The following is a 12182-nucleotide window of genomic DNA, read 5'->3' on the forward strand; positions in this document are numbered from 1 at the left end:
TGAAAATCTTGGTCCATTGGCAAGCATATCCTAAACCAACACTTAATTTTCCTTTCTTCATTTCAAGCATATGATGAACCATAAAATAAGGCCAGTTTATCTCCTTTCCAGTCACCATAGCCCAAATCACTAGAATATCTTCGTTAACAAGATTCCATGATTATGTTTTCTTGGAATCAACATGTATGAAAATAAATACATCAATATACACTGCTCATTACCCAAAACACTACAACTTATATTACCTCTAGCATCCATATGTGGGTTCTCATACTGCAGACTCTGCAAACCAACCAATCTATTATATTTACCCCATTCCTCATCTGCTGCAATACCTCCAGTAAATTTTTTCCCATGATAAACTCAATTTCATTGTTCAGCTAATTGTTCCAAAGTAACTCTATAATGCCGTGACCCTAAATCAAACTTAATCAGCGGCATTACTTCTTCACCCTCTTCATCAGTTTCAGGAACAACATAATTTAAAGTACTATAAACAGCCCTAACCAAGTGCGGATAATAATCATCCTTAGTTTGTACAAAATCAGTCAAGTGATGTGTTTGCAAAGCATTCCAAACCAAATTATAGTGTCTATCATGAATGAACTCGGCTGTTATGTACCTGGGAGGAACAATTGCCCTTGACTCGAACTTCTCCACATAGTTGTTTAATGCCCCCGGAGACGGCAGCCACCTTGCCATGTAATTGGATGAAGCAACTAGTTTGGCGGATGCAGAACTTTCACCCTAAACCCTAGCTCTTTTGACGTTCTTAGTTTTGGCCATTTTGGGAATATTGGTTCGGTGGGTTTTGTAAGGATTTAGATGAGGATTAATAATATGTATGTAGTTTGGAGTGGATGTTGGTGAGATTGGAGAAGAAGAAGAAGAGAGAAGCTTTCTGAATTTAGAAAGAGAAGAGAGATACAGAAATGGTGTTATTATGTTTTAAAATGGGGAGAGAGTCTGAATACGCATGGTTACCAGGTTTAATATATAGCGCATTTCAAAATTCAATCGATTAGATTATCTTACCAATCAATTGAATGCAAAAAAAAACTTATTTACATCACATTCCAATCGATTGAATTCTCATACCAATCGATTGAATTGGAATATACCATTGGTCATGTACAAACGTCAATCGATTGGGTAACACAATCAGTCGATTGAATTGTGAGACCTCAAGTTGCTTTGAAACTTTCAATCGATTGGGTAATATAAATAATCGATTTCGAATTATAAAAAAAACCCACATTCTAGTCACCGTTCAATCGATTGGGTAATATGACTAATCGATTGATTTTTGCGAAAACCATACTGCCTTGCAACTTTCAATCGATTGTTTTGTGATAACCTGAAGTCCAATCCAATCGATTGAGTTATGGGAAATCTGAAATTCAATCAATTATTTTGTTAATCCAATCGATTGATTCTCTCTGAAACACGATTTCACAATGCTTGAGGGATGTAACGGATCAAAGATAAACTTTTAATCGATTAAGATTGCTAAAAAGTTATTACGATCAATCGAAGATCTAATTCGTTATTGTTTTTGTTTTTTATTATTAATAAATATAATAGATAAATAATAAAATAATAATTTATAAAATAAAAAATAGTTTTTATAATTAAATAAATTATATAAAATGAATTTGTAATTAAAATTAAAAAAAGACTATTTAACCGTTATTAAAAAACTTAAAAAACATGTTTTGTTAGAAACAAGGTTCTAAAAACCGGATCAGACCGATCGATTCGACCGAATTAACCGGAAATCAGTCATTTGACCGGTCCGGTTGACTTCTAAAATTGTTATGTAAAAAACCGGTTTAAAACCAGCTGAACCAATGGTTAACCGGCGAACCGAGCGAACCGGCCGGGTTTTTTCAAGTTCCGGTTCGCTGATCCAACAATCAAAACGGCGCCGTTTTGATTCCAGAGAAACCCAAGTCCAGTGCTGAATGACACCACCCCGTCTCCTCTCTCTCACAAACACAGCCTCACCAATCCTAGATTCTCCTAAACCCTATCAGAGCCACCATCACCATCTCCCCTTTCTTTCATTCTGTCCTTCTCCTCGTGTCGCCAGAAGCTAAGGTCGGTTTGGGGCTGTTGTTGGCGTCGCCGTTTCCCTGTCCGAGCTCTCTCTGTCACTGCTTTTCTGCTCCTTCACCGTTGGTCGTCACCGCTTCTCTGCTCCTCGCCGTGAGTTGTCGCTGCTTCTCACCTCCTTGCCGTGCGTTTTTTCTGCTTCTCCCATCCCCGCCGTTTTTGGCTGTGGCCCCTTCTCTACTCCCCGCCAATCTTGTCGTCGCTGCTTCTCTGCTCCACACCGTGTCTCACCGTCGTTGCTTCTCTGTTTCACATTACTGAATTTCCCAATCTGAATTTCTCTGTCTCTCTGCTCTCTGGCTCTATGCTGTCTTTTCCTCCCCTTTGCTGTCAATCCATATAAGGTAAAAACCTGCCCTTTATCCTCTTCAATAATGTTCAATTTGTTGTAATTGTATTATATTGTTTTCTTCTTTGCTTTGTTCTGAATATACATATGATGTATGATTGATGTTTCTGCTGAGTTTTGAGATATTAATTTTCTTAATTTTATTTGAATTCAGTCAGTTGATGTTGAATTAATTCTGCTGAGATGGAGTTATAAATTAAATTTTTTTAAGTTTAATTTATTAATTATGCTGAGAATGATTTTTGCTGAGATTGATATGAATTAATTCTGCTGAGATTGAGGTATAAATCCAATCTGTTTTACTTGTTATTTTGCTGTCATTGATTCAAAAGAGAAACATGGCTACAATTCTGCATTGGATTTACTATATGGCTTCAAAATAAGGGTTGGGTGAAGTTCAGACAAGGAGATGGTTTACTCATAGGAAAAGAGAATGAAGTTAAGAAGCAAAGAACAAAAAGATTACCTAATTTATGAAAATGGAAAATTCAGGAATGGAAACCTAATTTATAAAGGTTATTTATGCTTCTTTATTGTGTTTTTGTTTTGTTTAGTTAATTTAATTGTTCAGGTTTTTTTTGTGTTCTGGGCTTCATACTGTGTTGTGGAATTGCTTCTTCCAGCTCAACTTGTAGACAATACTGATTTCTTTTCCACCTTGCACCATGCTAAAATTTGTGGCCTCAAATTTTGGTTGCCTATCTTCTGTTGTTATATCTGGAAATGATATTGTTTGACCAAGCTTAGAAGTCCTATTGCTAGTGTGTTATATATACATGAAGATTGAGAAACTGATATTGTTTAATTTATACAATGCTTTAGTTGTTCTTCACCCTATCTCACAATATATGTCACTTTGAATTTTTAATGATTTTATGTTATATTTAATTAAACCGGTTCAACCACGGTTCGACCTCGGTTGAACCATTGAACCATTAAACCAGTTACTTGACCGGTTCATTGACTGGTCCGGTTCTCGCAACCTTAGTTAGGAGAGCATTTACATGCTGGGACCATTGAATTCGGTGCTTTCGTAGTGCTGCTGCGAAGTTGAGAATTGCTAGTTTCTAGCTTTCTCTTCTCCCCTTTTCCTTTCTCTGCTCTCCAAATCAGCCGGCGTCACTGATCCGTTCTCCAGATCGCCACTCCGTTCAGTCCGTTCACTACTGTGCCGCCGCCGTTCTCCATTTATCCTCCTGCATCGCTACTCCGGGTCGCTGCCACCAGTGCCTCTGCTCGCATCTTCGCCGGCGTCTCTCGCCTCTCCGGCCGCTTCTCCCTCGTCCCTGGTAAGTTTCACTGGTCTCCTATTTTCTGCTTGGATTTTGGCATTTTGCTTCATGAATTTACTTTTATCCTAATCAATAAGTTTCTGATAATGTAATTTATTTTTATATTTTAAAATTCTATTTTGCTTCATGATTTTTATTTTGTGATGTTGTTTGCTGCTGTTGTTTGTTAATATTTGTGGTGCTGATTTTGTGGGCTATTCTGTTTATTAATCGATGTTAGCTATGATTGTATATCAATTTTTACCCATATCTCCCTTTCTTCCTTCAATCTTGATGCAGCACTAACAATTTCTTGTGGAGAGACCTCTTTATCTTCGAAAATCTTCATGTTCCTTGCATTCCATATCTTCCATAACACATGGTAGTGAGGCAAATTTTGAATTTTATTGTTATTGAACATTTAAGTTAGATATTTAGAAATTTATATGGTTATATTTTAAATAATTTTATTTTATACTTAATTAAACTGGTTCAATTACGGTTCAACCATGGTTAGATCATTGAACCTTTAAACCCGTCACTTGACTGGTTAACTGACCGGTTTGATTCTCGTAACCTTGATCAGGAGTGTGTTCATGGATTCACAATCTCTTGCATACCAGAGTCATCAAATGCAATGAATGCAATAGCATTAGGAACAAAACCAACGAAGCATGTTCTTTGTGCCACACTTAGTTCTTGCGCAAAAACCCTTAATTGGCCTCTAGGTATACAAATCCATGCTCATATCATTCAATCCGGGTATGAGGATAATTTGTTCCTTAGCAGTGCACTCGTTGATTTCTATGCAAAATGTGATTCCATTTTGGAGGCAAAGAAGGTATTCACATCCATGAAGGTGCACGATAAGGTGTCGTGGACTTCACTCATTTCAGGGTTCTCAATAAATGGACAAGGAAAAGATGCATTCTTGTTGTTCAAGGATATGTTGGGTACCCAAATTAAGCCTAATTCTTTTACCTTTGCCAGTGTTATTGGTTCTTGTGTGGGGCAAAATGGCGGCCTTGAAAAATGTTCAATTCTTCATGCACATGTTGTGAAACGAGGATTTTGTGCCATGAATTTTGTGTTGTGCTCATTGGTTGATTGTTATGCAAAATGGGAGTGTGTTGATGATGCTGCTTTGGTGTTTGATGAAAGTACTGAAAGGGACAGTATTGTGTATAATTCAATGATCTCTGGTTATTGTCAAAACTTGTACTATGATGACGCGCTGAAACTATTTGTGGAAATGCGGCAAAGGAATTTGGGTGTTACTGATCACACTTTATGTTCTGTATTAAATGCTTGCAGTGGCATTGCAATACTTCTTCAAGGAAGACAAGTGCACTCTGTTGTTGTTAAGATGGGTTCAGAGCAGAATGTGTTCGTGGTCAGTGCTTTGATTGATATGTATTCAAAGGGCGGTGACATTGGTGAGGCTCGAGCTGTGTTGGACCAGGCTTCTAACAAAAATAGTGTGTTGTGGACATCTATGATCATGGCTTATGCTCACTGCGGTAGAGGTTTGGAGGCTCTGGAACTTTTTGATCATTTATTGGTGGAGAAAGAGTTCATTCCTGATCATGTGTGCTTTACAGCAATCTTAACAGCTTGCAATCACGCTGGATTTCTTCACAAAGGGGTGGAGTACTTCAACAAAATGAGCACACATTACCAATTATCTCCTGATATAGACCAATATGCTTGCTTGATTGATCTGTATGCTAGAAATGGAAATCTTAGGAGGGCAAGAGATTTAATGGTAGAAATGCCTTATGATCCAAATACTGTAATCTGGAGTTCCTTCTTGAATTCTTGCAAGATTCATGGAGATGTAGAGCTTGGAAGGGAGGCTGCGGATCAGCTCATTAAGATGGAACCATGTAATGCAGCACCATATTTATCACTAGCACAAATCTATGCGAAAAAAGGTTTATGGAACGAAGTGGCTGAAGTCAGAAGCCTTATGCAAAGAAGGAGAATAAGAAAACCTGCAGGATGGAGTTGGATAGAGGTAGATAAGAAGCTTCATGTCTTTGCAGTTGATGATGTAACTCATCAACAATCAATTGAGATCTATGCAGAGTTGGAAAAGATTTATCTGGGAATTATAGAAGTGCCAACTTATATATCATAGTATATCAATATTTAAGCATAGGTCTACTCTCCTTGCTTCCTATGGATTACGGATTCCAGTTTATGATGAGAACCTTGAATACTTTCATGTTGTTAATTTATCAGATGTTGATTGAGGCAGAGTATAATCTCCAGAAAAAATCCAACGTGTTGGATACTGACTCCAATTTATCCCTGTTGTTCTTCGAAAATTTAGCTGATAACAAGAGGCAAGATGTATTCGAGGTAGTAGATGAAATCTTATAGGGGGTTCAACATACATGGAGGAGCTCAGGTCTCCCCTTTTTCATATACGAGTAGAGATTATGATCCGGCCATTGTTTCCCATGGTTCGGGAGAATTATGGCGGTCCCTTGTGTGAGAGATTTTGCCATTCGTCGGGGATCTTTTCTGCTTTGGTCAGACTCTCCTCCCACTGTTATGGTTGACTGTTTGGGCCCCTGGATGAGCTGCTGGGGTGCCTCTGGGCTGTGCTGGACGCATTTCTGTGTTGGGCTTATCCAGAACAAATTTTATGCAACAAAAGGTGACCGAGATGTTGATGCCTAGTGATATTCCATATTATTATTATTATTCTAGCATCGTCAGCTGATGCTGTGTGGATATGCATATCATTTGAGATCATTTTTTAGGTATTATTGTAATTCTCTATTTTTTGTTTAAACTCTTATCTTATTTTGAATAAGCTCTTATCTAAACATATTCATGCATCCTGCTTATATATCATGATATTGACTTTGTTTTACTTCTTACATCATAACTGTTTTTCTAGGATTGATTTTGGAGATGTCATGTAAATAAAGGATGCTTTCTTTTTTAATTTATTCAAGTTGAGTATATTAATCAGCTCTCTGATTTATAATAACAGAAAAATATGGTTGCCAATTGTAAATGATTGATTCAGCCCTGGTCAAGAATATTTAATTCATAGAGTAGTGCTTTTTCACCAAACTTAACCAAATTTTTGAAATCCAAGGGGCAAGAAATATGGATATTAACATACTTTCTGACTTCAATTTCCATTAATAATATTTACTCTCACAATTTCCATCAAGCAGCCTATCAACACTATCTATCTGTCTATCTATGTTATATAACAATAGTAATTGCTTTCGGTTGTTCGATTTGAGCCCCAGCAACTCAAGTACATGACAGTCCTTGTGGTCTCTTCTGCCTGATTGTTTTTCATTTCGTTAATGCAATGTTGTTTCTGTTGAAGTAGGTACTGAAGCTGAACCAAGGAAAAAGGGAGCAGCTGCGGCTGCTTAAGCTTTTTGGATTGAAAGATTGTTGTTTGGTGGGTACGGAATTAGAGTGTTAGATTTTTGTTTTTCTTTTGTTGAGGCAAGGCCTTTTAGGCCTTTGGAACATTCGTTTATTTTGATAGCCTCATATTGCTTCTGTCTCTCTTGGTCTTGTTTACTTCAATTTTGTAATTGCTATTAAATTTCAACGAGTCAGACTTTTTGGATATTCAGTGGATTATATGACAATTATAGTTTTGGTTTCGATTGGTTCATACTTTGGCAAATATTTACGATTATACCCAGAATAATATCCCAACATTCATAAGATTTCCACTAAATTATTTTTGTGAAAATAGGTTAGAATTGGGTTATCTTTTGTCTCATCTTTCTACCATGTTCATGTAACAAACAGTTATGTCTCTGTTGTTTGGCATCATAGCCAATTAGCCATAGAGTCATAGACTATGTGCTTTAAGAGTTAATGAAGAGAACTGGCTTGGCTTGCTTGACATTTTGCTTTGTTCCATTCTTTTGTTTTTTTATGGCCAAAGATAGTATTTTACTTGGCTATATCGACAGAGGAACACGGTTTAGCATATAATAACCATTGGTTATGTGCATAATTGAAAGCTTAGATAGTCATTTTTCATGTTTTGTTTAGTCATATTCCAATGGATGGTATTTATTGTAATCTAATACAATATAAATGGTGAGGGATGTTGTTGATAATGTTATTACAAAGATGGCTATAGTGGATGTACGTGGTTATGTACTAATGTTATACTTTGATGATGTGTTGCTTTGTGTCGATACATGTACTTTGAAAATTTTATGTTACTATGTTGCGACCAAATCAAGGTTTCTCTTTTTCCCCAACTATTCTTTTAATTGACTCTATAGAGTATTTCATGCTTTGAAATAAATGATAAGGAATAATGTGTTACTGTGGGTTAAAATTGATATAGTTAGTGTTAGCAATTAGCATTCTCATAAATCAGAATACACTATGGTATATGGTGTCGGGAGTACTAATATATGTTCGTTCTCAATTGATATTTGTTGACATGGACTAATATACTGTGGTCATAACATGACCCGGTGGTGCAAATTTGGATGAATTTTCACCTAAAAAATTCAGTTTATAGGTTTAAATCGGTTTTATAATGGTTAAAAAAAAAACTGATTTTTTAAAGTGTCAAAAATTGATTTACATGCTCAAATTGATCTTGTATAAAATTGATTTTTGAATGGAAATATCTGTTATTTTTTTCAAATTTGGTATTGGTTTTGTAACCAGTTTTTTTTTCATATAAAACCAAACCAATTAGGTTTATTGACCTGAATCAAACTTCTAGTTAACCAAAATCAAGGTTGTTCTTTTTTTTATTAACCTTAACCAGGTTCAGTCCTTCTAATATCCGGGTGGACATTCTATATTATTATTATTATTATTATTATTATTATTATTATTATTGCATCCTTAGCTGAAATCGTGTGAATATGCATATCATTTGAAATAATATTTAGGTATTATAATTCTCTATTTCTTATTTAAACTCTTATCTTATTTTGAATAAGCTCTTAAATTATGTCTGAACACATTCATGCGTCCTGCGGATTCCTGCTTACATATCATACTATCATGATTATTGGAGGTCATAGAGAATTTGACTTTGTTTTACTTCTTACATCATAACTGATCTTCTAAGATTGATTTTGAAGATGTCTTGTAAATCAAGGATGCTTCTTAAGGGCAGAAGTCTGGTTCAGAATTCGTAAGCAGGGATCCCTCAAAAGATTAATTATAATTATACCTTGCAAAATCCAATGAACTTTTACAAGTAATAGCAATTGTTTGCAACTTCTTAACTATGTTAAGTTTACTAGGAAATTGTTCTATGCCCTTAAATAGTTTCCCAACATGAATCAAAACTCGAGCTTATGGAAAAATCACCAAAAACCCACTAGTCAATTAACTGATCAATGATTATTGAAGATGTGGAGGAAAACAAAGTTTTGCATGTAAATCAACAAGTGAAACTTCACAAATTACAAAGTTTAATTCATTCCAATATTTTGAATTCTTAACACTAGCTCATTCTTCCCTATTTGTCATCATAAATTCATCCCAATGTTTGACTGCTCAACACTAACATGATCTGTCCTAAAAAGAGCGGGGAGAAAGAAAGAAAGAAATACAAATAGCACGTTCTTGTCCGTATTTGGCATGAAAATATTCTCTTCCGTCAATGTTGTGATCCACTTGTGCCAAATAGTCTCATCAAACACCTGATACATCATTCATATGTAGCAGTTAGAAGATAGCAAAGCTAACATATTCATCAATGACCAATTTCTCTTAGAACCTAATCAAAAGAAAAAAAAATCAAGAATTATCCAGACACTACTTGACGGTTGATGCAAGAGTGGTACTTATACGAATTTCAACGTAAAACATTGTTCTATTTGAAAGAGGGATTATTGAGAGTGAGAGATAGAGATTCGAAGACTAATACAAAATTAAATTTTTGTATTATATTTAGTGTAAAGTGTGTATTATATTTTAGTATTTTATTTAATTTAAGATAAATATAGATATAAAATAAAATTATTTTTAATTATTAAAAAAATATTATTAAAATTTTAATTATAATTTTTAATTTACTAAACACAATAGTAAATCACAGTATAATCTAGAAAAACAAAGACACATTAAAGGCAAAACCTTTATGCTGATCTGAGGCATCATGATACTCTTCTTCCTCCTCGGGGACAGGAAGCAACTCTGCGACTTCGTCAGTCTCATCCTGGGCGGCGTTACTATTCTTGTGGTGAGGATACCTGACAACCACCACAGGACAGACGCAATGCTGCACGCAATAATCGCTGACACTCCCAAGCCTGCCCTTACCACTCCTCTTGCCTGCGCCAAATCCCCGGCTCCCCATGATCACAGCGCCCAGTCTCAATCTCTCCACTTCCAAGCACAACCTCTCCTTCATATCGTGGTCTTTCACTATGTGGATGCTGCAATTTTATGTATGTGTAACAAATTCTTTTGCATGTATGTTCAATACAATTAAGAGTAAAGAATAAAAAAAATAGAGTTTCCTTCAAAAACTAAAAAGTTTAAATATATAAAAAAAATAAATTTTATTGTAGCTTATTACTGGCAATCTTATAGCTAACGGAGAAATTGTATATTCCATCATGTAATAATGTATAATTAAATAATGAGAAATGCCAGAGACAAAATTTATTATCATTTAACCATTAACCCAATACATTTAGTTTAATAATTCAACAATACACTTTAACTCATATTTTTAAATAGAAAAAGTTTATGGACCAGTAATTTTATTACATTTTGGCCAACATGTAACCAACAGAAAAAGATGAGCCATTGGATGAAATCTCACACAAATCTCACACCATCAAATTATTATTGATGACTAGTTGATGGCTACTAATCACAAATATTGTTGCCTCTATTATTGCTCTTTTAAATATTAATAGCTAATTAATTATCAAAAACAATAAATTCTGATAATTCTTAATATTTTTTTTTTAAATAATTTCATATTTTTTTACTGCATTTCAAATTCACTCTATGAGCTTTACAAAAAATGTTACAAATATATTTGTATAAAAATATATGTTGTTTAATTTATTTTTAATATATATTTTATATAAATAATATTATGTATACATAAAAAAATTAGTTATTAAATTAATTATTATACATATTTATACACGTGTTTAAATTATGTTAATATATATTTTATATTTTAATATATTTTATGTCAGTGATTATTTTTAGATGAAAATTTATTTACAGTTAATTTTATATAAAATTAATAATTAAAAATCGTTAAATAATTAAATTAATTTGGCTAATTTTTTATCTAATAACTCTCCATATTACTAATTTCATGTGAAATAATGGACCCAAATTTCTACCTTATTTTTAAAATAAATTATTTTACATTATTTATCAAAATTGTCTGCTTAAAAGAAATCTGTTTATGATATATATGCTACAAAACTCCATGAGAAAACATACCTGAACGGAATTTCAGCCTCCACAAGGGGCTGAGATAGGTCACTGACCTTGCTGCTCGTGAAGCTGACGAAATCCTCCTCCAGCTTCCGCCGCGACTCCTCTCCCGGCTCTGCCGTAGCCCCGGCATCAGAGCCCCAGTCAGCACCATAGAGAACGCTCGTGGGGCGCACGTGCAGGAGGATGACGGCGTCACCGGGACGGAGGTAGTTCTGTACGGCCCACTTGACAGCATAAGCACTCTCGTCACTTAGGTCAACAGCGATCGCAATCTTGCGCTGCGAATCAGCGAGGGGAGACAGAACCGGAGACGACGGAACCGGTGGCTGTGGATTCGTCACGTTCATGGTGATGAGTTGGACGCAGTCAACGTTAACGTGTGCTTTGTTTTTTTGTTTCGGTGAAGCGTTGAAGTTTGGAAGCGGAAATAACGGAGCATATAAAAATTAACAACGGAGTTAGCAAGGTAACTGGAGAAGTTTGTTTCTCTACTTTCTGTGTTTATGTTCTACTTTTCTTTCCAAGTTTGTTGTATCAAAGTCTTTCTTTGCGTTTTGCAAGTTGCAACTTGCAAGTCATGACTTTTCCTTTAATTATGGTTCAATTCAACCCATCACGTTACTCACATCTTTATTATTACTTGCTACGTATTTATTTTAGAGAAATGTTAGAAGAGTATTAGAATTTATTAGTTTTTTATTATTAATTAATTATTAATATTTAAAAATATAAGATAAAATATATTTTTAAATTATTATATTAAAAAAATTAAATTAATAATTAAATAATAATTAAAAATAATAATTTTTAATATTTTTTAATATTTTTTATTTTATACATTACAGTGTCTATGTAATTTGTATAAGTGAAATATACGTCAATAATAGCTTACCGTTTATACATATACCCAAAATTATTGATACATACGTCGATTTATTTTTCCAATAATCTTACATACACTAATTTTGTGTAAACCTTTTTTTATTTTTTTATTAAAAGTA

The 12182-nt window shown here is 34.5% G+C and overlaps 2 protein-coding genes across 13 annotated transcripts; one reads left to right on the plus strand and one right to left on the minus strand.

Moving 5' to 3' along the window:
- Positions 1–1941: 1941 nt before the first annotated feature.
- On the plus strand, positions 1942–7383 carry LOC112789709 (pentatricopeptide repeat-containing protein At3g02330, mitochondrial). 12 transcript variants are annotated; one of them, XM_025831732.2, is made up of 5 exons: positions 1963–2459; positions 3409–3753; positions 4036–4117; positions 4322–6400; positions 7097–7383. In XM_025831732.2, exons 3-4 carry the CDS (start codon positions 4115–4117, stop codon positions 5873–5875), a joined length of 1557 nt encoding a protein of 518 aa, XP_025687517.1. In that variant the 5' UTR covers positions 1963–2459; positions 3409–3753; positions 4036–4114; the 3' UTR covers positions 5876–6400; positions 7097–7383. The 12 variants fall into 12 exon arrangements, with proteins under 12 accessions (XP_072088589.1, XP_072088594.1, XP_025687517.1 ...); XM_025831731.2 differs by having other exon boundaries at positions 1981–2459; positions 4322–6506; XM_072232488.1 differs by lacking the exon at positions 4036–4117 and having other exon boundaries at positions 1942–2459; positions 4322–6506.
- Positions 7384–9120: 1737 nt separating this feature from the next.
- Positions 9121–11819, minus strand: LOC112789712 (universal stress protein PHOS34). The gene is made up of 3 exons (XM_025831738.3): positions 11185–11819; positions 9847–10148; positions 9121–9410 (listed from the first exon to the last, which is right to left on the minus strand). The coding sequence occupies exons 1-3, from the start codon at positions 11526–11528 to the stop codon at positions 9403–9405; spliced, it is 654 nt and encodes a 217-aa protein (XP_025687523.1). The 5' UTR covers positions 11529–11819; the 3' UTR covers positions 9121–9402.
- Between the last annotated feature and the right edge of the window lie 363 nt (positions 11820–12182).

This window comes from Arachis hypogaea, chromosome 3 (genome assembly GCF_003086295.3).
Source record: "Arachis hypogaea cultivar Tifrunner chromosome 3, arahy.Tifrunner.gnm2.J5K5, whole genome shotgun sequence".
In the NCBI taxonomy this organism is placed as follows: domain Eukaryota; kingdom Viridiplantae; phylum Streptophyta; class Magnoliopsida; order Fabales; family Fabaceae; genus Arachis; species Arachis hypogaea.